We start from the raw sequence: 27,042 nt of genomic DNA on the forward strand, positions 1-27,042 counted from the left end.
CAGAATCACTAAGGTCGGAAAAGACCTCCAAGATCATCAAGTCCAACCATCAACGCAGAACCACCATGTTCACCACTAAACCATGTCCTTACATGCCACATCCATATATTTTTTTTAATACTTCCAGGGATGGTAACTCCACCACTTCCCTGTCAACCCCTTTTGTGAAGAAGTTTCTCATAATATCTAATCTAAACCTTCCCTGACGCAACTCGAGGAGGACATTTCCCCAATCCTTGGCCACCTGCCCAAGGGTTCACCTCCACAAGTCAGTGGAGGGAGGAGACTCAAGCCTCACATCAACAATTTCAGATTTCCTTTAGCCATCTCCCCTGGTGTCTCTGCAGCCTCACCTTCCCACACCACAGGTAGCAGACTTGGCTGGTGGTCAGAAGGAAGACATCGTTGGAGTTGAGGGAGGAGGCTCTGGCTGGCACCTCTGTGGCCTTTGTGTTCACCTCATCCGTGCCCCTCACCTGGAAGAGGCGGATCGCTGGCTCGGGAGCGCTTTTCTGAGCCCGGCTGGTGCCACCCTGCAGGGGAACAGAGGGAAGGATGGTGCTGGGAAGTGAGGAGGAACACACAGATCCAGGGTGCCACTGACCCAATGAAGGCTTTTGTGCTCACAGCCCTGTCCCCACTGCTGCAATGATGGACCATGCTCCTGTGAGGAAATCCAAACACCTTCTGGTCCCAGGTCAGAATGAAACCCACATGGCAAAACTTCCACTAATTACGGAGTCTTAATCAGTTCCCATCAAGATGCTAAAACTCCATGTGAGCAGATCTTAGTTTCTGTAAAGCATTTGCCATGCAGAGTGGGCAAGGCAGCTGGACTCTGATTTCCAGCTGTGCTCAGCTTAGCTCAACACCCACCATGGAAACTGTATAGTGGGACCAGCACTGAGAGCTGAGGTAATCCCCCTCTTCCACAGCCACTTGCAGTGTCTCCACCACAGATGTCAGCAGCCACAGCAGGTAGTGAAGTGGGTTGGTAGTTAACACGATATAATTCAGTGAGGGACAATTTGCATTGTCAAATCATGACTGTAGGATATTTTGGAGGACCCTCTCTGGATGGCACTCTCTGTAAATCTCAGGGTGATTGCCTTATACTAACTCTGCAGAGTATTTTGGGGTAGAGTTGGAAAGAACAACACACATCAGTGCTGGAGTTCAGGGGTGGACAGTGGAGCCTGGGTCAGTCCAGGACTGTGTTTACACAAACGGTGTTCACACTACTCGGGAAATACTAGGAATGTTCCACCGTTCCATCTGCCAGCCTGTGCAGACCTGGCAAGCTCCTTTCCTGAGTATCAGCCCATTTTTTTCTGGATTATTTCCACTGCAGCTGCCAAGCCATCGCTGGTGCTTCCCTTGCCCACACTCACAAAGCCACGTTACCTCGTAGATGACCAGTTTGCCCTTGAAGATGGCCAGGAAGTGTCTGGGCTCCTTGCCCATCGTCACCCGCACCTGCACGGCCTCATCCCCATATTTCTTGTCCAGCTCGATGGCATTGAGGGCACAGGCAGTGATTTCATCCACGGAGGCGTGGCGGCCCTGGGGAACAGAGAGGTGACACGTGGGATTAGAGGTGACACAGTGGAACATCTTGCCAGTTCCAAGCGTGGAATGTCAGAGTTAAAACTTCCAGATATTTAAATTTCCCTTGCCTTCTGGTTTTGCAGACTTTAGCGTCCAATTTTTCAAGTTTCTTTCTGCATTCCAGGGGAGGGAAATAATATTTTAAAAAGGAAAGCAGAGATGTTCATATACCCACAAAACTCCAGGAACTGAGGCTTTAAGGGACAGTCTGACTCCCAAGTTTGACCTCAGCATTTTAAGCCCCATAATCCTTCACTCTGACTTTGCTGGCTCTCAGCCTGATCCCAGCCTGGGATCAGTGTCCATGCTGCCTACAAAGCACAGCTTGAGACATTTGAAATGGACAACTGATAAGCAAAGGGTACCTGAATTCTTCTGGATGCTTGGCTTGGGATTTTTCTGTGCAACTGCTTCCTTCAGCTTTAGGCTTCTATAGCAGACACAGGACAGTCCCTTCCACTCTGGTTTGACCTACCTGCCACATGTAGAGGACATAGTGGGGCCTGCCTGATCTCAGGTAGGTGTACAGGACCAGGTAGCAATCGCCCCCGTAGAACTGCCCGTATGTCTTGGGATTCACTGGCTGCATTTGCAAGTCCTCAATCCTCCACACCTGGTAAAAGAAACATCTTGGTGAGCAGCAGCGGAGTCAAGGTGAAGACAGAGCACAGCCCTGTTGCTAACAGACTCCTGAAGCTTCAGGCTATTCCCTCAGCTCCTGTCACTGGTCACCAGAGAGAAGAGATCAGTGCCCGCCCTTCCCCTTCCCCTTGTGAGGAAGCTGTAGACTGCCATGAGGTCTACCCTTAGTTTCCCCTTATCTAGGCCAAGTGATGCTTGGTAACACACTGATCATGGCACCCTCTGTCAGAAAAAGGAGTTCTCTCACCTCGATCTCCCCGGAGGCGTCATCGACCATCCTCTGCTCAGCAGCCAGCTCTGGCCTGGCATGGAGCTGAGTGGTGTCAAACTTCACCTGCTCCACCTTGGCTGTGTGCACCAGCAGAACAAAAACAAGAACCCAGTGAATGCACAATAACAGACAAACCCTCCACATCGCCCTCGCACACAACTGTTATACATGCAAGAAAAAACTGGTCCAGGGTTGCAAGAAGCCACCGATATAAACCAGTGTTGATTTTTGAATGTGCAAGAGGTCACATACTTCAGTGCTGACCTGTTACAGGCTAGAATTGGCCATATAGTGTGTTCCAGTGATGACTGGCTGGTAAAAAATATTAGTTGTCTCCTGACTGAAAATTGATAATTGTTCTCCAAAACTATAAATATTTTCCTCCTTTCAAAACATTGGTTTCAGAAATAAAATGCCTACATTCCTGTAGCTTGTGATAAAAAAGACAGAGTATTTATGGACAGCACAGAAAGAAACAGAGGTGGAGAGAAATGAGAGAACTTGCAAGGGAAAAAGATTTGTGGCTCTCAAGCTGTTACTGATGGAGACGTTCAGCATCGCTGTCATCTTCCCATCACTCATCAATAAGTTCCTTCTCTTTGGTATTGTTTGCTCTCTGGGCTTAATGCATTGTAATATTCACTTCAGCAGTGTGATAAATACATCGTTTACACCCCGTGTAAATAAGCATCAATCCACTGACGTCAGGAGAGTCTTGGATAGATGCCAGTGTAAATGAAATCAGAATGTTGTTCAGCAGTTCCTTACCAGGGTCAGCATTAGCCCTTCACAACAAAAACGGGGAAGTCCTGCAAGTGTGAAATTTTGTGCACGATTTTTCAGAGGGGAGTGACCGTCTGCCAACATTTACACTTAGAATAAGTGGTAGGCTGGCTCATACAAGAAGCCTCAGCAGCAATGAATGTCAGTTGACGAATTCTCTCCATCTACCACAGAAGATGGAAGACACGAGGCACGAGAAGAATGTGCACCAGATTTTCAAGATATTGAAGGCAGGAGACGGTGTGAATGATGTTCCCTCAGCTGCTGCTTAGCACAGGTAGGAAAGACAAACGCAGGACCAATGTGCTCACCAATTTTTCCAGTAGTGTAGACTTTTCCCAGCCCCTGTGTTTCGTTCTTTTCCGTCCACCTCTGGAAGAGCTGTTTGAACATGGCTGACTCTGCCCCGTCATTGATCACTTCCACGTTGGTGGATGAAGGATAGCCTTTGGCTTGGATAAAACCCTGGTGGGGTTGAGAAAGGTCATCAGTGGGGACACAGCAAGATTTTTACAGACATGAGAAGAGGGATGTGGACCTGAACCAGACTGAAGAGGGAATGTCCCTCACTGAACACAGTGGCTTGAACACAAGGGCAGGATTCACCCCAAAACTTGCATTCAGAGTTTCAAACAGAGGTGACTGCAAGCTCTCACTGTAGTATCCATGTTTATTTCTGTCTTTAGGGCACTGAACCCTACCCCTACAGCCTAACCACTTGGATCACATCCTAAAATTAATCTCTACATGGCACCTTAGTCTTGAAGAAAATCTCACTCAATGGGTGTAATGGAACGCCTCCTCCTCTATCTCAGACAGTTCCGTAGATGGCTTCTGGTGATGGATCTGGAGTGGAGGGGAAGGAGCAGTGATAGTGTGTATCCATGATCCAAGAGCCTAGTTCAGTTCTTTGCTTTTCTCCAAACTTTTTGTCCCTTTCCAAACCAGGAAGATTGGTGCATGACAGAGAGCATGCATGCCAAGGGAGAGAAGGGATGAAAGCAGCTCAGCACCCCAGAGGTGTGTTCTGAAGAGACTAAACACTCAAAAATCTTTTTTCTTAATTTTTTTCCCCCTAAACCCACATTATTTCTTTGCAATAGAGCTACCATTGAGTTAAAAGACCGCTTCAACAGAGGTGCTTGACACAAGAAGACACAAGAGAAGGAAGAAAATTATCTGTGTTCTGCCACAGTGCCAAAATCCTTGTTCAGTTTTGGGAATTGCTCTTATGTTTATCTCAGCAGGCTCCAGGATGACCTGACATGCAGTGCTGACCGTGGTTCAGGGAAGGAGCCTGACTGTGGCTTTCTGAGCATTCATCTTCTGCTGTAAATACTGCAGCCACACACTACCCCCAGGCAAAAGCAGAGCAGATGGTCCTCCCAACCCTCCCACCTGCCACACTGAGAGAAAGAGATATCTTTTGTTCTGTGTGTGTAGCTCAGGGCCAGAGTTTGCAGAGCTCATTGCCTACTAAAAAGGGCTTGAGTTAAGGAGCACAGAGGACAGTGAAACAAGTCCTGAGGCAAAGTTTTTTTAAGTTTTTCTTCTCTGAGACAATAGGTGTAATCTGTATTGAAGCTGGGTGTCTCCAGGTAGGATCTTACTGAATGTGGAACCACGAGGTTCAGTATCTCCTGGTTAGATCTCATCTAAGATGAAGCCATTTATGGTCTTCCCATAAGTAAGCAGATAATCAAAAGCTAAGTTTCTTTGTACTCTTCACTTCAACCTGCCAACTCGTAAAAAAATACCAAATGTCTTACTTGCTCAGGCTCCCTCAAGGCTATTTTTTTTTCTGAGAGGAAGAGTTGAGGCATGACCTGCCAGAAAATAACCACATGGCAGCTCATCTGGAGGAGCCAGGGTACTAAGCTGGTGTGTTCTACCCTGTCATGAGCCCTGGTCCTGCCTCAGGTTGACCAGTCTGAATTAACAGCTGCTAATAGCAGATCTCTCTCTGCCCAGTGGAAGAGCCCCATATCACCTCCAAATTCACACACAGAACCTGGGCCCAGCCCCACTGGTGTTGTGGAACAGTTGTTAGCTGTAATGGAATTGCAGATGAGGCCTATACATAAAAGGTCTGGCTTTTCCAGAGACTCCAAGTAAGGGAGTTCCCCAATGACTTGCCCAAGGCACTACTCTTGGTTGGAACACAGGAGATGCCTTTTGGGGTCAGAGCAGTGTTCTGTGCTGCCTGGGACAGTGGCACTAGGAAATGCTGTTCAGTGAACAAACATGAGCTCAGTGGCTCATGTCCTCCAGTGCGACCCTTTCTCTCTCCCCAGCATCCACAATATTGGGCCATGGATGTTAGAGAGGATATAAGAACCCCTTTAATATCTTTCCATGCACATTTTGACCACGAATTTGTCTAATCCCATCTCAACCCTTCTGATATTCTCTGACTCCACCATCTCTTGAATCAACAAATTCCAGAAGTTCACCATTTACCACGCAACAAAGTATTTTCTTCGATACTTTTTTCTTTAACCAGTTTCTTCCTAGTTTTAGTGTCAGATTTTAGTCCTAGCACAATTTGATGACTAACAATTTCGTGTTTGCGTCATCATGCCTCCCTTAGACACATAAATTCTGTCTCTGTTATTACACAGGCCAGCTCCCCAAGACCTACACTTAATTGTAATTAGTGGCCAGATCCAGATCAGCACATATTAACCTCCCATGACATTGTTTGCACAGTATTACAACTCACCACAGCTCGGGTGAAGGCTGCTTTTTTCTCTTCTGGGCTGGAGGCTTTTCCTCTCCAGACGTAAATTTTGAAACCACCTTGGTCTAAAATGTAGCAGTCCTGAGGTGAAACGTGAAAAACAGGAAACAGAAAAAAACAGATGTGAAAAGCTCTGTGCAGGCAAAGGTCATCATTTGTAGCCTGCTCAGGCTGGATCCTTCTTGAAGATTTGGGTTAGATGCAGATCTGGCTCATTTCCCTGCCTTGCAGAGCCCTAACCCTGGTGCAACCATTAGCAGAGGTAACAGAGGATGGATTTGTTGTGGTTCATAAATGGACTACAGCTACCACCAACCCCACAGGGCAGGGGTTCACGGGTACACTGACTTTGCAAGCACAACTGACCTAGATGACTTCTAATTGTAATGAGTTAAAATATGTATTTTTTTTTTAGGCATTGCTCCAAGTTGGCTATTACTGTCTCACAGGTGATGTTCTCAGACCAACAGAAAGAAACACCAGCCCTAAAAGGGAGCAGCAGGAGAGGTGCATGCTGAAATATCACCCTCAGCCTGCTGTGCTTCAGCACTACTGCTGGTGGTGCTTGTTTATGCCAAATCTGCTACTAAAGGAGCAGGAAAAGTCCAGTAAACCTCTTCTGCATGACTATTTTGTGTCCCTGATCTGAAGCCCAAACTGTTGCATTGCTGTGAAGGCAGCAGAATCCCAAACCCAAAGGGGATGAGATGTCTGCTGAGCAGCCCATCTGCAGAGAGCTGGTGCTCCAAACACGCTGTGTGACCAAAGGCTTCTCATTTTTCAGACTGAACTTTGAAAAGAAAAACGAAGGGTCTGTATGTCTGCAAAGGGAGACTGAGATTTAACGAGGCTGACACCAGGGGGAATGAGGGAGGGGGAACCTTGCAGCACAACCATGTTTTGGAATAGGCTAGTTTGCACTGCAGAGAATTAAGGGTGAGCATTTCTCTGCCAAATTTTAGTCAGAAAGAAAGTCTCTGTCTTCTGAAAGCCTTTGCACAGAGGGTCTGTAAGGAATCTCCTTCCAAGGTGGGTGACTGACACCAGCCACTTGCTACAGCAGGAAAACATATCTCCCTGGTTTTCTAAGCAGAGTATTTACTGGCTCTGGATTCAGCAGAGGGAAGGCTATCCCTGAACATCAGGTATTAAGAAGCTTTAATTCCATCTGGAATTTATTCCTGGTAGGCAGCTCTCCTTCGCTCTGATTGCCAAGCCAATATAATCCTTGGCTGAGAGCATCAATTTGCCATCTCCGGTTGGAACAGCTCCAATGCACCACCCATCTCTGGCTGCTGAGACCATAGTAGGGCTGAGCTGTCCTAATGATGGAAGGAAACAGGGTATCCCATTGAAACAGGTGCTCAGCTGACAACAAAGCAAGTCCCAGCATCCTTTTCCTGCTGCAAATGCCTCTGGCTTTCTCTCACCTCGTGCTGGAGTAGATCCTGTGTCAGGGGCCGGGTGGCGATCTCCTGTACCACCAGGTCGTTGTCCTTCTCATAGACACTGAAAGACACAGTCACCGAGCAGAGTCAGCCTCCACAGTCCTCGCTGTGAGGAAGGAAAGGGTTTGGGGCACATCCCTGGACTTACTGGTAGAGCCGGACGTTCGCTTTCTGCAGCTCATCCGCCTTCGTGTCCGGGATGGCATCTCGGAGCTCCCCACGCCTCTCTCCCAGCACCATCCTCATGATCTGCATCAGGTCTGGGGAGTCCTTCTCGTTGTCAATGATGCCAATCTGAGCACGGCCGCCCCTCTCGCTGTCCCTGATGCTGCGAGCCAGCGCCAGACCCTGCACACGGATCAGAGGGGTAAGTCCTGACACAGACAACAAACTCACTGCCTCAGACCTGGAGCAAAGACTGAGCCCAAGTCACATCACCACGGCGCTACAAAGCTTCTAGTGCCCTCCAAATTTAGCTATTAAAAAAGCAGATGTGTCTGTAGTGTCTGATTATTAACTAACTCTTAGGCAAATATTGCTTATTATAGTCACTAGATGTTGCTCCCACAGGGCATAGGCGTGTGGGAGCCACAGCAGACGTTGCCTGTGTGTGTGACTGTACATCAGCAGGCCCAATGGTCTTGTGGGATGGTCTGGGAGAGAGATGCACACACATGCTGAGGACAATGAGGCAGGATGCTGCAGAGCTGCAGGACCCTGGGTGCCCCGCGGTGACATTTTACATTTAAATGCTTCAAGTGTTCAAAAAACACGGATGTCTTCTGTGAAAAAAGCAGCATGAAATGTCAAGCAACTAATTAGGTTGAAATCCCCATTTTCCATTAAATTATTTTTTTTCCCCACGACTCTTACTGCAACAGCTTTGAAAGGTGCCTCTGTTTATTAGACATGGAAATCACCTGCTTTGAAAGGTGCTTCTGTTTATCAGACATAGGAAATCACCTGTTTGCGGCCTGAGATGAACCCAGTGGCCATCCCTCTACCTGTTCCCCCTCCTCTGTTCAGCGTTGCTTTGTCTCTTCTACATTACCCACAGGATCTTCTCCTTTAGCCACTGAGCCCCAAAAAACCACATTCCCTGTGAAGCTTCTCCCTCTCTTAGCTCACCAGAGGACACCACGTGCAGAGCAGACCCACCTGCCTTTAAATGTTATAATGACAAGCTACGAGTCTGGCCACCAGCTTTGCTGATGGCCCACTGATATATCTTGCTCTGTTACATCTCTGTATCTTGGTTCCTCTATCAGTAAAATAAGGATAATGATCCCTTTGCAAAGTGCCTCAAGAGCTATGGATGTGACCTATCAGCACCTGGGTTATGTATTCCTACTTGTCTCATACTGACCAAGCCGGAATTCCCCGTGATGCTGTAAACAAAAAATTAAAACTAATCTGCCCCGGGGGTAATCACTGCAGCTAAACCTGTTGGTGTTGCTGACTTTCTAATCCTATATCATGCAAACTATAGGGCACAGAGGGATGGAAATAGACCTCCCCAGAGGGAGCTGGATGACTTTCTGGGGACAGAGCTAATGTTGTGCCCACAGCTGCCTGTGAAACCAAGCTGAGGTCTGAACCAAAAGAAAGCACTTCCATGGGCCTCTAAAACGAGTAGGTGAGGAAGCCGAAGTTTTATCATTATTTTCCCTGTTCATAGAATCATAGAATCAACCAGGTTGGAAAAGACCTCTGAGATCATCAGGTTCAATCCTTGATCCAACCCCACCGTGGTTACCAGACCATGGCACTGATGCCACATCCAGTCTCATCTTAAAAACCTCCAAGGACGGTGAATCCACCACCTCCCTGGTCAGCCCATTCCAATGTCTGATTACTCTCTCTGTAAAAAATTTCTTCCTAATATCCAATCATTTTCTTCCTAATATCCAATCATCTCAATGCTGCTGCTCTTAGTAAGATTTTCACTGCGCAAACACTGGGCACTTTTTCCCTATTTTTTTCTCTCCTGGGATTGAAAAATACCACCAGTAAAGTAAGTGGCTTTGGCCTGTACTCACCCTGGATTTCTCAGCAATGCTGCAGCTGGGTCCATTCCACTGAATCAGCACTTTCCCAAGGTCCAGCAAGAAAACATCGCCCTTATTGAAACTGTCCCAGGAAAGCGCCACCTGTCACAAGGAAATGAAACCATTTGGCAAACTGAGGAGGACAAGAGCTGCAGGTGACAAATCACAGCCATTGCAAACCTGTCCCTGGGATGTAAGAAGAGGTTTGCAATGACAGGCTCATCCTTCTGCCACTCAGCTACTGGCTGAGCCCACTGGCTTCTCTCATGTAATACCAAACCCCTGGGTGAGGTCTTGAAAACTATCCCAGAGTAGAAGTCCTGGGGCAGGGATGAGACATCCAGCAGGAAAAACTGGCTGAAAATGGGTGTAGGAGGAGAGGCAAGGAGAAATGATCCATAAGAAGAGAAGAGTTTTCTTCTTACCTCTGTGGCTGACACGTGCTTCTTCCCCTTGACATGGAGAAGGCGCTTGATGTTGTACATGTTGGTCTCCACATGCTTAAATCCTGAAGCCACTCCTCCCTTCTTGTAGCTGTTTTGTAGCAGAGAATAAAGAGTTAGAGCTGGTTAGAAAATACCTTCCCCTTTGTCCTCTCAGAACACCCCAAGCTTTTGGTGACAACTAAAAAATCTAGAGAAAAAATAACCTCAAAGTCCTAAAAAATGGAATGTGAAATGCTGTGTGGTCAGACCATGACTTTTCACAGTGTCCATCTGCCTCTTACGGGTCCTATGTTGCTGCTCTGCATGGAATTATAGAATCATAGAATTGCTGGACAAGACTTCTAAGATCATTGATTCCAACCAGTAAACATCCTGGGAGAAGATCAACAGGTAGCAGTGGCAACTCAAAATTGAAATATTCCATAAACTTTCAATTAAAATATGAAACAGACTTTGTAGAAAACAAACTTTCTGCTAATATTTGATTTTCTCCAAAATAGTTATTCTATTAAAAGTAACCTGGATAGGAAAATGTTGCCATAAGTAAAACAAAATATTAAACAGGTACAGGGCTCTGTCTTTCTCTCAGATTTTATCCCCCAAATTCGTTCTTCCATCTTTGAACACACACCTTGCAACAGCCACTGTTAGCACTGCATCACATCACTGCATGATGCCATCCCCTCCCTTCTGTGCAACTTTCACACCTTGAGAGGACACAACTCCCCAAGGAAGTCCCAGAGCCTTTATAATGGATTCTGGGCAAGTCTAACCCACTTCCACACATCCTAGACCTTTTTAGAAAACAGATCCATTGTTCATGCTATAGTAATAATTGACATGATGTCATTGCCATTTATGGGAGAAAAAGAGACAATTGCTGTTTATAGTTTTTGCCATGTGGGTAATGTATGTATTTTATCACAGCTTGGGAGAGACTGGCAAATATGGTCAGCCATGTGAGTGATTCACAGCACTTTAGATTTGTTTGGCCCAGTTTAAGATATCCACAGAAGGATGCTCTGGTGATTAGTCCACCTGACAAGATGTGGAAAGGGAAGAGCTTGCTTTAATTTCTCATTCTGCCTCAGACTTCCTGGTTGACCACAGGGATGTGGTTTAGACCAAGATGAAGTCCAAATTATAATTATTTCAGAGGCAGACAGGTTTCCAAATAGACTGTTTATGAAGGTCTGAATTTCAGTCCTTCATTCTTCCTTACTCATCCCTAGACGAGGTTAAAAGCACTTTTCCGTCTCAGAAAAGTTCTGAGGAAACTCATGAGAGGTTCTAGAAATGCACAAAGCAGAGGTATCTCAAAAGCCAGACTGGGATGGAGGTATTGACTCAGGGTGGGTTTTCATCTGAATTTTTTTCAGCTGTTTAAAATAAAGGCACTTAGGCTGTTTATTGCCAAAGAAGACCCTTCTGGAGGAGAGCTATTGGAGTTCTTCCAACAACCTCAGCGTGAGCAAACACCACAAGATTGGATTCTTTTAGATGACAGTGGTTCAGAGTCAAACTTTCCTTTCACTGTAGGAATATTACTCCCAGTATGAGCCAAATCAGTATTTCACTTCAAGGTGGATATTAGTCTGAAGTGCCCTGAATGGGCACTTTAATCTAAAGTGTGAGGAGGAGAGGAAGGAAGACCCTAGGGTGAACAAGAGGGAGGTTAAAATGCAATTACTGAAAATATCTGGGAAAATGACCAGCAGAGACACGATTCCAGACTCAATGTTACAAACAATTATTTGAAAATGGGAAACTTTTGTTCTGAATTTTAACCAGCTTCAGTGCCAATACCCTTTTTTTCAGGTTTTTTTGAAATGCTGATGTCTCTGATGATGTAGAAAAGCCACAACCCACCTCGTTGCAGGGTATTTTGAGCTACTCACATGATGCCGTTGCGGAAATAGCTCTGGAAGGTCTCAGACTCGTGTCCCTGGACCTCCCGGTGCTGCACAGGGCTCCCCCCGAGCGCGCTGTCCAGCTGGGTGACGTACACGGCTGCAGCCCCCTGCTCATCCTGGGAGGAATCCTTCCCAATCCAGTAATGCAAATCCACAGCGGTGCCACGAGAGGTTCTTTTGGTCTGGGAGAGGTGGGAAAGACAAGTCAGGATGAACTCACAGTCCACATATGTGTGTCTCAAATATCACTGGCCAGGGAGACCTGACAGAACCAAGTGATCACGGAGCTCTTTCCTACTTGTGCCCTTCTCCTGGGCAAGGGGACAGAAGATGGAGCCTCAGATACTTCCTGGGAGCTCGGCCTGGAGCTCTCCTTAATTAGGAGAGCATTTATGGATTTTGTGTACATATTGAACTGAAGGATGTTTCTGTCTTGATATTCTTTCATAGCTCTTTATCAAGGAAAACCGAGGACCTGTGCAATTACAGAAATTAATGCGTTCAACCTGTCCCACTTTTGTAGAGTTTTATACTAAAACTTAGAGCAGATTCTTCTCATGGATCACCTTTTGAAATTTAATGCACACTCCTATTTATTTGCCTGGAGATACTACCCTTTCTTTCCTGTTGTCTTTCTCGTGTATCACACGACGTAGTAACACAAACTGCATCAGAATTCCTGCTGACTTGCAAAACAGACATAACTCCAAACGGAGCTGAGCTGGTGTGTGCATGCTGAGATTCATCTTATTACAGAAAAACCCAACAGCCCAGAATAAGGAGGCAAGCGGGCTGAGGAACAGGTGTGCTTAGTGTTACATGAGCTGTGCCAGTTATTTTTCAGCGCCTACTGTGTTAAACCCCATCGTGGACGCCTGGGAAAGGCAATAAAAGCTCATTTTGTAAGCTGGATTTGACACTGAGTTCTGTTTATTTGCTTTGTGCACACAGTGAAACACAGCAGAAGAACTTAAATAAAATACAGCTCAGTTCCTCAGGCATAGATAATTAATTTGTGGAAAAATTGCTCCATTCAATACATTGCTATTTAAGACGATCAAAGTCCCATTGTCCCGAGGACAATCCTTATTTGGAGAGACTCCAGTGAAGAAGCAGAATTCACAGATGAGTATTTTTACCTTCCTGTCTTCAGGGGCAAAGGAGGGTATTGGGCTAATTAAGGGCTCTTCTACCTGGGGAAGCTGTTGCAACAGAAGCTGAGCCTCTGAGCATCAAAATCCATATTTATACTGACAGCTCCTTGCAAGGACATCCATATCCTGCTCTAAGCATGTCTTTGGGTGGCTGCAACCAAATCAATTTAGCACTCAAAATGTATCATAAAGGCATGTGCATAGTGAACTTGAGCAGGAGATCATCCTGTGGTGCCATCCCAGCCTCCCATCCCAGCCTGACATACAGCAGATGTGCACTTGGTTATTGTGGGATAGTGGAGGCGTTGCTGTCTCTTCACTGACAGGGGATGTTTGCAGGAGGGACACTCAGACCCAGGAAGTGGGAAATGCTTCTGGTTTCCACCATATGGATGTTTTTTTGATACAATGGGACCTGGATTGCTCTGTGCAGATGAAGAGATTTGGAAGGAATCCTAGGAGGTGGGTGTAACACATCATCCTCCCACTGAACTTCGGGAACACAAGGCAGTTTGCACAGCCCACAGAGCAGGGTTGGTTCTCAGAAGTCCCTCATGCTTCTGCCTAACCTGGGTTCAGCTGGTTGCAAGCAGGTCTGGACCAAATTTGGGTGGGACTGATGACATGTCCTAATGGGGACATGAGAAGGGCTGTAGAGCCTCTCTGCTACTTACATGACACACGACATGGAACACCTTCATATCCCACATCACCTGCTGAAAATGAGACCCTCCAGCTGGCCACCTCTCACATCCCCAGAAGACTCCCATAAATCATGCAAATGTGGGCCTTGATTCAGTTTGTCAGGAATGCATTGGCCATTCTTCCATGGCTGGGCATGACTGAGTTGATTAGAAGATAAACACTTTTAATGAACTGCTGGTTCCCCTGGACTTCTGGTTTACTAAACAGACAGTGTTGTTGCAACAGCCACGTTTGGTTCATATCCATGATTAGATGGTGAACACAGGTGCACAACCACTTTAACCCACAGTGCTTTTGCCACCAGAGAGGGTACCTAGGTACCAAGTCAGAGCTAAAGAAAAAGAGTTGGACCAGCTGCCTAAGAGAGACCAGTGTTTGCTAGTCTTACTTACATGCAGAATGATGTAACAGTCTCCTTCAAAAAAGGTCCCATAAGCCTTTTCAGGTACAGGAACCATCTTCATATTCTGTAAGGAAATCAGTGTTTGGGTCATTGCTGGAACTTAAAAGCCAGAAGTTGATGCGTGTGAAACAGGACAGCTGAGGTGCCCAAAACACTCAGGTGACAACCAGGGTTTGGAGAAGGATGAACCAGCAATGCTGAGGAAAGGCAGAATTGAGGACACTGATGTGCCCCTCACCCCTCCAGACCGTAATTGCACACTTCCTCTGGCTCAAGTGCATAATTATCCAGCCATGCCTGCCCAGCACAGGTGTCTGGATGTGCCACCCACTAGTCCATGCTCAGCTCCTGGGCTGGAACTGGCCCTGTGGTTCCCTGAAATTAGAGACAAGCATTCTTCTGGTGTCCTGACTTGCTTCCCAGCATACCAGCTTGACCCTTGTGAACCCACATGGCTCTAATTACAGATCCTCTGGAAAGCAGCTTAGTGCAGTGCTCTGGAGAGAAATGAAAAGGCAAAGATTGTGATATTTGGAACACAGTTGGGACTTGATGAGTCCCATTTGGAGATGTGTGTTGGATCCCCTTCCCACTGTTCTCCCGAGTGGACTTTGCACCTCAGTCTATACCCACTCTCATTGCAGGCTAATGGTTCCAATGTTCTTGGTGAATTGGGCCAGAGAGAGGCAGAATTGAGCACAGCCCAGCTCCAATCCAAAATCAAACACCTCCACAAGCAGAAGGTGAACTCAGAGGTTGCAGGATTTCTCCTTGCAGTGACCCAAAGTAAGGAAGACAAGAATGAAGTACAAAGAGGCACCATGGAATGCCTTTGTCACAAAAATAAGTGTCTTCCCTGTGGCAGCTGCTGGTATAGACTAAGGCTACCTACGGATAACCCATCTTCTCGGCGAAACAGGGAATTTCTGGTGTGCTAAAGCAGTCTTGTATTGGTTCCTAAAAGAAGCAAGGAAAGCCTCTGGGTGCTGGAGGGAGAGTTTCAGCCCCACCACATTCCTGTTTCCTTAGCCAATATTATCATCCCCGTTTTACAGAGCAGGAAACCAAAACAATAACATGTGGAAAGTTTCAGAGGGAGACATTGGGTCTTCTATTTCCCACTGTACCTTATCTGTAAGACCTTCTTTTCCCACACATATTTCTTCAAGAATACCTCTTCCCTGAAATGTAAAACACCCCCCCAGACATGCAGAGGACATGTGCCATCAGTGCCTCTTGTCATACCTCTATACCCCATATCTGCAGTCCCAGCTTTCTCTCAATGGTTGGGAGATTTGTGTCGCCGTCTGTCATCCTGCGGTCTGAGCTGGAAGGCAAAGGAAGAAGAAAAACCAAAATAACTATATAATTGGATACAGCAGTAGGTGTGCTGGTCAGCTGGGCTCCTCTGACTCACTGGAGGTTTAATACAGATCATTCACACCTCTATGTGTCTTTCTCTCTCTGATGACTATCAACAGTTAAGGGGGGTGAACCCCCATTCCCGAGCTACCCATGCTCATGGGGGGCCCAGCAAAGATTGGATAGGATGCTGCTGTTCTGGTGTGGGATTATTCTCACCCAATGTGAATAGGTGGAAGGCATTCACCAGAGGGCTGGACCTGACCTCAGTACTGCTTTGTTCTCACCATGGCGTGAGGGGTGGAGGTGTGGCAGGATGGTCCACCCTGGACAGACCTAAAATCCAATAATGCATACTATGCAAGCCATCATGCAGGCCATCATGCAAGCTATCACAGAAGTTCAGCTGCTGGCACCAGGCCCAGGTCACTGTCTTGGTATTAAATTATGCTAAGACCATCCTGGTTCACCAGACTTAGAATATACATCCTTTTTTGAAACAAGATGTGACAGATAAGCGAGTCTGCGAGCTTGTAAATCTGTGACTACCAGTCCATCATCACAACTATAAAACTTCCATATAGTAGATTCTTCCACATACTTCCTTGAAGTGTGGAGCTTCTCCTGTGAAGCAGGGATGCCTCTTCATGGTTACTCCCCAGGGGTTAAGAAAAAGAGAGAGATCTGCATGTTATATGATAAGTTATATCAATCTCTACTTAATGATTGTTTCTTTTACTAGCTTCGATACAACTACTTTAATATAATTGTTTTACAGTGCACTATATTACTTTGTTATATAACACTTTACTAGTAGATTTTGAGGTTTTTTTTGCTTTCACACTGTGTAGTAAATAATTCTGATCAGGATCTTTCGTCTGTTCACCTGTTTGTTAATTTGTCATAATAAATAATTCATTTATATAAATGAATTTCTGTTTTGTCTTCATTAAAACCTGTGGGACAAAGTGGTTTAATCACACCTCTATAATTCCTTTAAATTTAAACCATTAACACAGTCCTGGGCTAAGATGGGATTCAGCCACACCTAAACCCTTCCCTGAGAAGGAGTTTAGAAAGCAAGGGAATCCTTTCTGCGCCACGAGACTCATTGGCAAGGCTCTAAAACTTTGTCTAAGCCTTCTACTCTCCTGTGACAGGAGGAGACAACAGTGGCCCTCCAGGAGACCTCCTGGACCTATGGCTGGAGGTCAGGGCAGGTACTCTGACCCTGGGGCACTGGGAGCCCAGGGAATGAAGCTTTTCTACTTCAGGACCAGATTCAGGTCTACATTAAGACAGGCATCTCAGATATCTCAAGTATCTCAGGGTAGGGCACCAGGCCCTCAGCTGCATGAAGGTCAGTGGAGACACAGCCAGCACAGTCAGCAGAGCACATGGAGTGACCCAGTCCATGACCAAGATGTCTATTTTACAGGTAGCTCTGCAGATTCCTAAGCTCTGCTGCCTGTATGGGGAAGAGGTAGGTTTCAGGTTGCCCACACAAGGGTGTCTGGGAACATTTGAGATGGTTTTGGTGCCTCTCTCGTGGGTGGAGGTCTCCCATCCATCCTCATATCTCCCAGCAGTGAAAAGAAAAGATGACCACCCTTAGCTATGCTCCCTGTTCCTACTGCTGAGCTTTTGCTCAAGAAACAAATTCTGAACCCAGCTTGTTTACACAGCAACCTCCTGAAGCAAATCAAATCCCAAACCAATGTACATGAAGACATGGAGTTGTATCCTAACAGAGCTGGCTGTCCCACAGAGCATGGCAGTGCCCCCTGAGCAGCTCAGCTCTGCTGCAGCAGCCACAGGACAGGCTGTGTTTGCGTAAGGGCAAGACCCATATCAGCCTTTCCCTTGTGAGTCAATCCTGCTCACAAATCAGGGCCCAGCCTCGAGAGGACACACGGCTCACTGATCCCTGTGCCTTGCATTCATTTGTCAGTGCCCTCCCTCGACTTGCATTTGCTCATGACAGACTGAACGATTGTGCTGTGTTAAAAACAACAACAACAACTCGATTGACTGCGTTTTTCTGCTCTGTCCTGGGATGAAAAGGCTGCACTGACTGTGGGCCATGGCATCTCCTGCTCTCCTCTGCTCTGCTGCAGGAAGCTACCCACAAGAAGGAACAGAGCTATCCATGGCTGTCCAACGTGGCACAGCCACTGCGCCACGGTGAGATGGAAGATAAAGGAAGCTATTGCACAAAGCCATAGAAGCAGCTTCTTCCGAAGGAGGGAAAAGACAGAGACAGATGGTCCCCTGCCAGAAGGTGTGTTTATTGTTTGTTTTACAAGAGCACGGAGAGATGTGCTGCACTTGGCACCATAAGCCATAAGCAGTGTTGGCTGTCTTGAAGAGTTTGCACACTAAGTAAGAGCACAAAAATTGCTGTTCTAAGTAGGAACATCGGTCCATCCAGATCTTCCACAGCCCAGAGCTGCCAGATCCTGGCTCCTTGCACAGGCAGTGGGAAGATGCAGGTATTTCCAGGGATGTTTTGAGCACAGCCCCAACACCTCTCTGTTAACTGAGCAGGGAGCCACAGTCTGGCAGCACTGGTAACAGGAGTCAGACATGCTCACTCCTTCCTGAACACAGATCTGCAGGACTTTTGAAGACTGAATCTGTGTAGCCTTGTGTCCCTAGCAGGGGCACGTTCAGCAACTTTCATCTCCCTCTCAAGTCCTCCAGATACCTTCCAGGCAAGAAAACAAATAGCAAGGACAAAAAAAGACATTTTTCGTCTCAGTTCCCAGAAAGGTAATCGAGACCCACACAGATTACACGTCAGATCCTGGAAGATATTTCAGTGTCCACAGAGGAGATGAGATATACAGTGTTCTGAATGGCATCCTGACTCACCTACCGTGGAGTCCAGGGCTACCAGGAACTGAAGCCAGAAACATGATCTCAGTTTGGACCCTTAACCAAAAGACCTCTCCTTTCTTTTAATATTGCATTCAAAAGGTCCCTATCAAAGAAAAACCCAAGTGAAGCGTCCTCCCCTCAGCTATCTTTTTAATTTATTTAGGGCTTTTCCTTCCAGCATCAAAACAGGCAGAACCTGAAAACAAAGGTAGTGAAGAAGACGTCTACATTTGAGGGAGAATTCAGGGCAGTGAAGATTTTAGCCACACCGACACTGCTCCTTGTGGAAGGAGCAGGCGTCCTGCTTGGGAACAGCACAGGAAAGCGGCAGCTGGCCAGCTGTGAGACACAGCTGGATATCCCTGCTTCCCCCAGCACCCCAGCCTCTCCTGGAAAAGTTAACCCGGAGGATGCTGGGATTCCTCTGACCACAGGCAGCTGTGTTGGACAAAACCCTCCGATAAACAGCCAGCAGGTTCCCAATCAAACCCATCTGACTCAAAACAGGGACCTTGGATCTCCCCCACTCCTGGGGCTCCTTTCTCCATCTCAAACTTGCCCATTAGTGTTGGTCCTCACTTTTCTGGGAAATGCTGTCCCTCCCTTCCTCCTTAGCAATTTAGCTGGGGGAGTGTGAATCACAGTCAAGGTTGGCTGTTTCTCTGGACTTTCCAGCTTCTTTCGGCCGGTGGCCAAGTCAGAAATAATAGGAATATGACTTATATAATCGAGCAGCTCATTTCATTAATGATTTAATGTGGGTTTTTAATCAGATGATCCCATAATTCAACTCCTGTCCAGACATAAAATCCAGTATTAATGGAGTGAAAACTTCCCATCTGTTCTGAAACCAGGAAGGGCAAAAACTTTTCTAATTTAAAAAGAGAAAAGTAAAAAAGGGGCCGTTAAGAGGTTTGGAAGGTTCACTGTCTGGGGTAGTTCTTGCCTCAGTCAAACCAGTTTTGCCCAGCAGTTGGTGAAATGCAATTTGGCGAGAAGTGTGAGTCAACCACCTCTGGGGCAGGAATTCACAGGGGAAAATAACTGGTTATGGGGATGGACATTTGCTTCCTTGTACACAGACACAGCTTTACCTGTGAAGGGAGGAGAGGCAGGTGTAGTTCACCTCTTTGCCTCCACATTAGTGACACTCAGCTACACCATTTCCACCTCCAGGACCAGCTGTCCTACTGCCACCATTTCCAGGGACTCTCTCCATGGAAAGAGGAGAAAAGTTCACACCATGAAGGCAGGCTGATAGGTGGCCACTGTGTACCAAAGGCAACTTCTGGCTTGCAGCTGATCTGCTGGGTCATCACCCCTTGGTTAAGATGCTACAAATTAAGCTGCAAAGAACAAATGCTGCTGTTGACTGAGGGCAGAGGACTTGGAAACAGAACACCAGTGTCTGGCCTCGACCAGATGCTACCATCAGGACAACCTGAAACCTCCAGAGGTAAAAGCAAAACATTCCCTGTCACAGTTTAGGCAAAAAAAGCTGGTGCATGAGGGCAGATGTGTCTCTGTTACACCCACTCCCCTTCATGCACTGCCAAAATCACAGCAACACTCCTAAACACAGTCCCTATCCCCTCTCCCACCAGCACAGTGTGGGGAAAAGCTTTGCCTTCAGGAAGGACTAGATGACTAATTAAGTGTCAAGGTCACTCCCAAGGCTGGTTAATGATTAATAGTTGGGATGGAAGTGCCAGCAATCACTGCTTCACTTTGGTCAGCCTGGCCCGTGTACAGAGCCCAGACCTTAGCAGGACGTTTCTTCAGGCAGACTCCAGCTGTTTGGGTGGGGAGGGAAAACCAGGACTCAGAAAGGGGGACAGGAGAACATTTCAAGCTCCCAAAGTACGTTCTGAATCCAGGCTGGTTTGGCTTGTCTGGGTTTTGGCGGCACACTTACGGGGCTGTAGTCACGGTAATAAAAAACCCCAGTGAAATGACTAATGCTCTGTACAGCTTTGGGGAAAATAGGAAGCAGCTGTGGCTCCAGCCTTTCCAGGCTGAAAGGCCTAATTATTGGGAATACATGGACTGGCATTAGATGAGGTAAACCAGGGCTGCTGAATTGCTTTCATTGTCTCCATTATAGTTGGGCATCTGGGCCCAAGTAGGTGCCATGTTTTGTTTGCAGAGCAGAGAGTGGTTAACTCTTCTTCTGCCCAGAGGAATGAAATTCAGTGTTGAACTACCTTGTGTGGCTCACCAGCTACAGCTTGGGAACAGTGACTGTCTCTAGCAAGTGACTGTCCAGAGTACAGCATTCAACCTGTGCAAGTTGTCTTTTATTCTTCCATTGCAAGAGGAGAAAAAGCAGCGTGTACCTCACGTGGAAATGACAGGCAGGGAGATCCAGAAATGGAGCTTGTCTCCTGTCTCATGTTGTCACACACTCAGAGCCGTAATACCCTCCTCCAACCCATGTTGGATGTTTTGGAATGTGGTGATGAGGCAGGGAATGGGATATGTGCTGTGGGGGGTGGCAAAAAAATGAAAAAGCCCAGTCAGCTCATCCTCCTCCTCCAAGTCCAGTGAGGTCCAAGTTCAGGACCTCGGTGTGGCTGACACACCAAGGAGAAAGCTCTGCACAGACATGCCTGGCTGACCACAGAGAGCACTTCAGCCTTGCTGGAAAGAGCTGTTGCCTGGCAGCTAAACTTACGTAAAACAGGCCTTGAAATAAGATGCTATTTCTGATCATGGTGGGCAATTAAACATTGGAACAGCTTATTAGGGAAGCTGGAAGACTTAATGTCTTTGAAATGAGATGGCTAAATGGCCAGGATGTGCTCTCTGGGCTCAGCCCCTTGGGGTCTGTGACCACAAGCCCCTGCTCAGATGCTGCACTTCCAGCAAGATGCTCTCTCCCATCAGTTTGGCATTAAGGCAATAACAGGGATTGGCCCTCATGCTTCAGCCACCTCCACTGGTCAGAAAAGATCCCACATCCATGCTACCAAATCATCTGGGCGGATCATGAAACAGGTTGAAGGGCTTTCTTAGATTTCTCTTAAGTAGCACTGGATTAAAACTTGAGATGCAGTATTGGATGGGATGAACTAAGACTGTGCTCACCTTCTCAGGGTCAGTGGCTCTGGAGCTAAGAAGGAACCTCACTGGGTTCAGGTGGGAAGGTTTTCCCTTTTTCCATGAATGGCTGCCAGGGATCACCACACCACATCTCATTCAAGCAGCTACCTGGCATCACAGGTGACTGGTGTTTTCTGTTCTTTGCTCATGGGGCAAGGGCTGAGGACTGAGATGATAAAGTCGGTTTAGGATTAATGTGAGTGAAGAATTAAGAGACTGGGATGAAAAGAACCACTGAGAGGATTTTATGTTAATGATGGGCTCTCAAACTGTAAGAGCTCTACAGCCCAAGAAAGGTTTGAATTCCGTATTCAGTAAATTCAAAGGATGCAGAAACTTGGATTCACCTCGCCAAGTAATTTCTCAGGTTCTGAAAGACCAGTAATCATTCTCCCCTGTCTGACAAAAGCTGACCAGTGTTCCCTGGATCCAGCTGCTGTCTCTTGAATCATAGAAATTTACTCCATCTCCAACTATCATCCTAGGCATTACCAAGAAACAGACTTTCATCTTAGTGTGTCTTCTTATAACCTGTGCCTTCACCTCCTGTCCATTTCTGGCACCTCCGGCTTAGTAGCTGATACTTAGTCATTCCCAGAGAGCCACTGGGGCTGTGAGCTTTACCTTTCAGCTCATTGTGAGCAACAGGCAGGTGGACTTAACACTAATCCTCTAGTCCTTTCATTCATCCTTACATAAAAGCAAAGAACACAGGGAAATACCGGGTTACTGGGAAATACCCCCCTTCCCAGTTGCAACAGCCCTCAGCCCGTATCTCATCTGCCTCTTCAGATTCCTCAGAGGACATCTGATTTAGAAGGGAAGGCATCTCATGATTTATCTCCTCTGACTCTGACTAGTCCCTGCAGCTGCATTTCCACCTGCCATAAATTCTAGTTCAACACCTCCCTCCATTCAGGAAATCTTGCTCATCTCTCCACACCTCTCTTTATGATCCCGCTTGTCCCTCTCTGTTTATCTCACTACTGGTAGCATTCCAGCAGCCTGGTCTTCAACCAGATGGTCTTGGGAAACTGATTTGTAGGAGCAGATTTTTTTTTTTTCCCCAAACTGCTGCTATTTCTGAGTGCTCCCTCTAAAGTTCTAACAACCCACTATTTTTCCTGGGAACGGTGGAGCCGCATTGTCCCAGGAAACTTCTCACAATGTAAGAACAATGTCCTGACAATTAAATCAGGGAGCCAGCCACAGCTCCCAAGTCATGTGGTCTGAGTTTCCACATTCATCACTCTGGATGCAGAGCCCAGTGCTCAGCAGTGACTGGCTCTGGAAAGGGGAGAGCAAATTGGCTGAAGGTGGGGGACAGCAGCCCTTGGTGTTCTACAGAGAAGGTCAGGGCACCCACACAGCTCATGACTGACTGGTTTCCTGAAGTCCTCCTTCCCCAGGATGTCTTTGAAAGCAGCAGGCTCTCCCAGGCAGGCAGCATCTCTGCAGGGTGAGGGCAGCCTGGACAGACTCAGAGCTCTCAGAAGCAGCAGCAGAGGCTGAGCTGCAGTAACTTCTCCCCCAAGATCAGTCTCTGTGACCAGTAACAAACTCCCTCAGTGCAAACCCACTGCCCTCTGAAGATCCGTGAGAAAAAAACAGAGGCACAGGAAGCTGTTAAAAGCCTCTTGCACACAAGCCCCTTGAAGCAGCATTGCCCTGGTGTGGTGCCAGGTGCCCTTTTGTCAAATGATAAACTCCAGCTTGGTGCACAACTACTTCAGAGGTATCCACTGCGCCTCCAGCTCCTCTCTGTAAGGTCTTTGAGTCAGTAACAGCACGGAGCCATCCCAAGGGAAAGGTGAGCAGGTAGCTTGCCAATTCATTAGGAACAAATCTCTCCTTTCTTTCAGTTCTTTCTCCCCTAGTGAAAGGGAGAGATTCCTGGCTCAGGACCAGAGCTGCATCCGAAGGCAGGGCTTCGTGCCACGGGGAGGGCAGGAGACGCACGCAGAAGGAAAACAAAGCTGAAGCCATTTTAATTCCTCTTCCTGGCTTTCAGGGAAGTGGTTCAGGTTCTCTCTAACTAAGTTCTAATTACCCACCACTTCCAAGAAAAAAAGTTATGATCCTCTCCCACATCAGTATTTTAACGGAGCATTATTTAACCTCATGGCTGCAGGTAAGGAAAACCAGAGCTGAGACATCAGGGAGGAGAGAATGTGTGTTTGTTCACCTGTGCAAGGCCTTCCTGAGCCCTGGGGAGCACTTGCACTTCAAAAGCTCACAGGAAGTATGTGACAGCTGGAAGTTGAGGTGAAACTCTCAAATGAAGGCATTTTCTCAGTTGAAACTGAGGAAAGGCCACTGCTTCCTCTTCAGATTTAAAAGAGCCTGGAGAAGGGGCAGGAGAGGGGGCTTAGAGGCTGGGATTCATCCAACCCAGTTTCAGGTGCTTTAGTCTGAGGAGGACTGCCTCTGGGTGGTTTCCCTCATCCTGATGGTTGGTCTAGGGCAGATCCAGTGAATCTTGGTCAGGAGGGACTCGCTGTCCCCTTGGTCCATGAGGGAAAATCCGGATGGAGAGCCCAGCTGGCCATGCTGCCCTCCAGCTCTCTCAGAGTGTGGGGGCTCAGTCCCACCCACTATGCCCTGAGATTCTGCTTGACAGATCTGTCAGTGTGAACTGAAACAAATACCTCAAATAAAATCTTGATTAAACCCAAGTACCAGTGCCCACCTGGCCTATCCTTCTCAAAAAACAAGTCCAAGAGTTACATTTTTTGCTGCTGCACATAACAGTTTCCTATTTATTGTAAGAATTCACACATGTATATATGTGCACACATGTGTGTGTGCAAGATAAAGAACAGTTTTTCCTGGTGCATGGTTTAATGAGTGTAGTTCAATAAGCCCTTTCTCTCAGGACCTTTGTTTGATGGTGATGGAGCAGGGGTGCTGCTCTGGCTCCCCTCAGACCAGCCAGAGAACTACTCTCCAGAACACTTTCCAGTGGAAAGCAGCAAAATTAATATTAACTACCAAAAGGAAGGGACTGTTTCACTTTTGTTCTAGTTCAGACCTGCAAGTGCGATATAAACCTTGGGAAGAGAAAACCAAGACTTCTGGAAAAAAAAAAAAAAAGCAAGCAGGTTTCCATTTTGGATTGCAAATGAATTGACCTGGACCTAAGCAGGGTCCTCCATAGGCAACTCCGCATTTCCATTGCTGGCTCGGTGAGATGTAAACGATTTTTTTTAGGGAGAAGGTTTGTTTCTTGAGCTGCAAAGGAACAGTCACCCTTTGTGTGTGTTGGCTGACACACCTCTGATGAAAGACACCTGACTGGTGTAAAGACAAGTGGGGACCAACCAACTCCACCCAAGCTTCCACTGGGACAGGGTGCTGAGCCAAGATATAGTTGCTTTAAGGTCACGGGAACAGAGCCAGCCTTTCATGGGATCTCCTCTCAATGGAACACCAGCACCACATGCCTTTTTGGTAGCAGTCACCCATACTGGTGTTATCCTCTGTGGTGGTTTGACCTAAGACATCCTCTAGGCCTATGTTCAGCACCATGCACATGGTGTGTTTATCACTGTTTCATCCAGCCCTTTCAATCCAGGACGGGCTGTGAGGTCGCCCTTGGTCCTCCTGTGATTTTGGGGGTGCCACTCAGCCTCCACCTGCCTCTCCTCACTCTAAGTGACTGCTCCTTGAGGAGCACCATCCTTCCCAAGATGGTTTTCAGTGGTTCTTCTCTGTTGTGGTAGGAAAAGGATCCAGGGAAACAATGGGGCAAATGGACATGGGGTGGATGACTGGGAATAATGGGAAGAGGGACATAGGGCAATAAGGAGGTGTAACTTTGCCCCTGTGGTATCATGTGCTGTGTGATGGGTGGTGTTGGTACATCACCAATATGTGATCTAAACCCCGTGCTGCCCAGCTCTGGGGCTCCTGCAGCAAAGTCCCAGCCCATGGAGATCTGACAGCCAGAGAATCATAGAATATCCTGAGTCTGAAAGATCCACAAGGATCATTGAGCCTCACTCCCAAGATGTGCATCTGCCACTTGCCTGGCATAAAAAGTGAAACCAAGTCCACACGGGACCACAGCACATGGGCATGGGAAGGGTGTGCAATCCCCTCTGGGCAGAAATGACAGCCAGTGTGAGGAAATAAAAGCAGAGAGAGCAGCATGTCACCTGCACAAAGCCAAATGAATAAAACATCCCTGGAAATACTGCAAACAGCCTCAGAAATAGTCATTCCTCCAGGAACGACTCTTGCACCCGGAGCTGCCAATGGGAGTTGTGTCTGAGCACCAGGAAGGGAACCAGGCATCTGAAACACTGGGATGGGTGGGATCAGCTCATATCCAGACAGCTATTCCATAGCAACAAAGTACAGTAATTCAGGCTCTAGCACACTCCCAAAGGGAAGGTGGGTATCTAGGTAGTCCCTATAACCCAAAAAAGAACATGTTTTCTAACACTGCCTTTTTCTTACCCTGTTCAGCTGTTTCTGTAAGAGCAGTTTTAAATAAAGGGCCAGACACAAACCTATTCTTTCATGCCAGGGCATGGCAACAGGACATTTTTAGGTAGAAGAGGTCGACTGCTCTGAATAGCTCATTCCACAAGGAACTGCCCAGGATGGAGCTCAACCATGCAATTTAGCATCCCCCACGCCTCACGTCTTTGACGTGGATATAAGGTAATAACAAGTTCCACTGTCACTCTGCCCAGCACTGCCTCAGATAAGTGTGAATAGGCTCAGATAAAGATGGATAACAAATGGCAGGGTTTCTGTTTCAAGCAGAGGCCCCTGGAAATCAAGGCAGCTGAATCGGATGCACATCATCCAGTGCTGGAAATTAACATTACATCGCACAGGACTTTTGAGACTGAAGGAAACAAGAGACTTAGCGACAATATTCACCCCTTTTTGCATTCCTTTTACACCCAGAATGGGTGGAAATACAGTAGAAATGTATAATCATCCAGGATAAACCACAATTAGGCCCATTTCCAGGGTTGTCTTATATGGAGAGAGAAGTTTTAATGACCTGTGGGAGAGTGTATCCCCTTGTGACTGAATGATTATTTTCTCAGAGGGGCCAACAGAAGCTAAAGAATATACATGAATAAACAAAGAGCTGGAGCCGAGATATTTTGGGTGTGTCCACACTGGAGTCCTTCCTTGTGAAGGTGGACTTTTCATAAATGGAAAGCCCAATCTGTGGGTTTGTCGTTCCAGAGCAAATTTCAGAAGGCTGCAAAAGAGCCCATTCCCTGTGACAACGGAGGGACCTTGAGGAAGGTCAGTGGTGGCAAAGGATGGTCAAGGATGGCAAAAATGCAGCTGGGGCAGGAGGCACCAAGGTAGCATCAAGGCTTTGGCTGTGCCCTGAGCTCCCTTCACTGCACAGGCCATTTCAGGGCTCTGCTTCCAAGTGGGCCACCTTGTATTTAGCTCTATTAAAATTGAGGAAAGGCTTGTGGTCAAGTGGGATGCTCCCAGCACAGAGCAGAGCCCCAGCACAGAGCAGAGCCTCAGCACAGAGCAGAGCCTCAGCACAGAGC

General features: G+C 47.1%; 1 protein-coding gene across 1 annotated transcript in view; it reads right to left on the minus strand.

The window, feature by feature from the left end:
• Positions 1-27,042, minus strand: part of VILL (villin like) — a 40,270-nt gene that overhangs the window by 11,023 nt on the left and 2,205 nt on the right. Inside the window, exons 2-14 of the mRNA XM_027660611.1 lie at positions 15,407-15,488; positions 14,151-14,225; positions 11,885-12,081; positions 9,966-10,074; positions 9,532-9,642; positions 7,641-7,840; positions 7,475-7,553; positions 6,027-6,125; positions 3,616-3,769; positions 2,498-2,598; positions 2,084-2,221; positions 1,405-1,563; positions 354-533 (exon numbers count right to left, since the gene is read on the minus strand). Of these exons, the coding sequence (XP_027516412.1) occupies positions 354-533; positions 1,405-1,563; positions 2,084-2,221; positions 2,498-2,598; positions 3,616-3,769; positions 6,027-6,125; positions 7,475-7,553; positions 7,641-7,840; positions 9,532-9,642; positions 9,966-10,074; positions 11,885-12,081; positions 14,151-14,225; positions 15,407-15,475 (1,671 nt within the window). The 5' untranslated portion in view covers positions 15,476-15,488. The remainder of the gene's footprint in view (positions 1-353; positions 534-1,404; positions 1,564-2,083; positions 2,222-2,497; positions 2,599-3,615; positions 3,770-6,026; positions 6,126-7,474; positions 7,554-7,640; positions 7,841-9,531; positions 9,643-9,965; positions 10,075-11,884; positions 12,082-14,150; positions 14,226-15,406; positions 15,489-27,042) is intronic.

The sequence above is a fragment of the Corapipo altera genome, unplaced genomic scaffold, assembly GCF_003945725.1.
Source record: "Corapipo altera isolate COAL_440 unplaced genomic scaffold, ASM394572v1 126, whole genome shotgun sequence".
Taxonomy (NCBI): Eukaryota; Metazoa; Chordata; class Aves; order Passeriformes; family Pipridae; genus Corapipo; species Corapipo altera.